General features: G+C 34.5%; 1 protein-coding gene across 8 annotated transcripts in view; it reads right to left on the bottom strand.

The window, feature by feature from the left end:
- NUCB2 (nucleobindin 2) overlaps positions 1-1262 on the bottom strand; it is a 54038-nt gene that overhangs the window by 16856 nt on the left and 35920 nt on the right. For all 8 annotated transcript variants that reach the window (XM_017525805.2, XM_017525803.2, XM_037737519.1 and 5 more), the window contains 2 exons: positions 661-719; positions 461-553 (listed from right to left, as the gene is read on the bottom strand). In XM_017525805.2, coding sequence (XP_017381294.1) covers positions 461-553; positions 661-719 — 152 coding nt within the window. The remainder of the gene's footprint in view (positions 1-460; positions 554-660; positions 720-1262) is intronic.

Here is a 1262-nt window from a genome sequence, read left to right as displayed (position 1 = left end):
TTCAAAAAAAAAAAAAAAAAAAAAAAAAAAAAAAATTAGCTAGGCATGGTGGCTTGAGCCTGTAATCCCAGCTATGTGGGAGGCTGAGGCAGGAGAATCACTTGAACCTGGGAGGCAGAGGATGCGGTGAGCCAAGATCATGCCACTGCACTCCAGTGTGGGCGACAGAGACTCCATCTCAAAAAAAAAAAAAAAAAAAAAATTAGCTAGGCATGGTGGCTTGAGCCTGTGGTCCTTCCTCAGTCTCAGGAGGCTAAGACAGAGGACTGCTTGAGCCCAGGAGGTTGAGGTTACAATGAGCCATGATTGTACCACTGCACTCCAGTGCAACAGAGCAAGACCCTGTCTAGAAAAAAAAAAGCAAACTCCATTCCAATACACATTCAGTATATTTTCCATCTTAAAGTAAGATTTATTGCAATATAGAAATAATATATTATCTTAAACTTCTAAAATATACCTCATTCATTACATGTTCCCTCATTCTAAGTCTTTCTTCTTCCATTTCTACCATATCATCCTCTTCATTTTTAGGGTCATATACTTTCTCCAACTAAAAAGAAAAATTTTTTAAATTTTAATTACTTTTCATGAAAGGAAAGAAAGTAATAGAAGAAAAAAAGAGAACAAGAACACTGAATACTTAATAAACTCATTTACCTCTTTAGTAAATAGGGCTTCTAATTCTTGTTCATCCAGGAATCCATCACTATTGACATCTAAAGTTTAAAAGTTACAGATGCAAAAATAGATTTTAATACCTTAGAAAATAAATAATTAAAATTCAATGATTTATAAAAGGTTTACAGAAGTAGTACAGATGTGAAGCATCAATAGACTGCAGAAAAGCATTTCTTCTTTTTCATGAAGATTTAGATCAGCTCAGTTGATAAATATGCTGTATTTATTTGCAATTCATAATCATTTGTGAGGAAAGCATATCTTGACCATTTTTTTCCAAAAATATAAAGTAAAGCAATATTCTATAAGTACAATTTAATGTTATAGTATAAAGCCTATTAAATATAATCTAGTTAGTCACAGTTTACAGTTTTCAGTTTACAGAGAACTTTGCAATAATTCATATAATGACTCAATAGTAAAAGCAGGGATAAAGAACCTAAAATATTTTATACTGAAGGTGAGCAATAAGACTATCATATTAGGCCGGGCGCGGTGGCTCAAGCCTGTAATCCCAGCACTTTGGGAGGCCGAGGCGGGTGGATCACGAGGTCAAGAGATCGAGACCATCCTGGTCAACA

Source organism: Cebus imitator, unplaced genomic scaffold (assembly GCF_001604975.1).
Source record: "Cebus imitator isolate Cc_AM_T3 unplaced genomic scaffold, Cebus_imitator-1.0 Scaffold39, whole genome shotgun sequence".
Classification (NCBI taxonomy): domain Eukaryota; kingdom Metazoa; phylum Chordata; class Mammalia; order Primates; family Cebidae; genus Cebus; species Cebus imitator.
The sequence above is the reverse complement of the archived record's forward strand: the minus strand, read 5'-3'. Positions and strand labels throughout refer to the sequence as shown.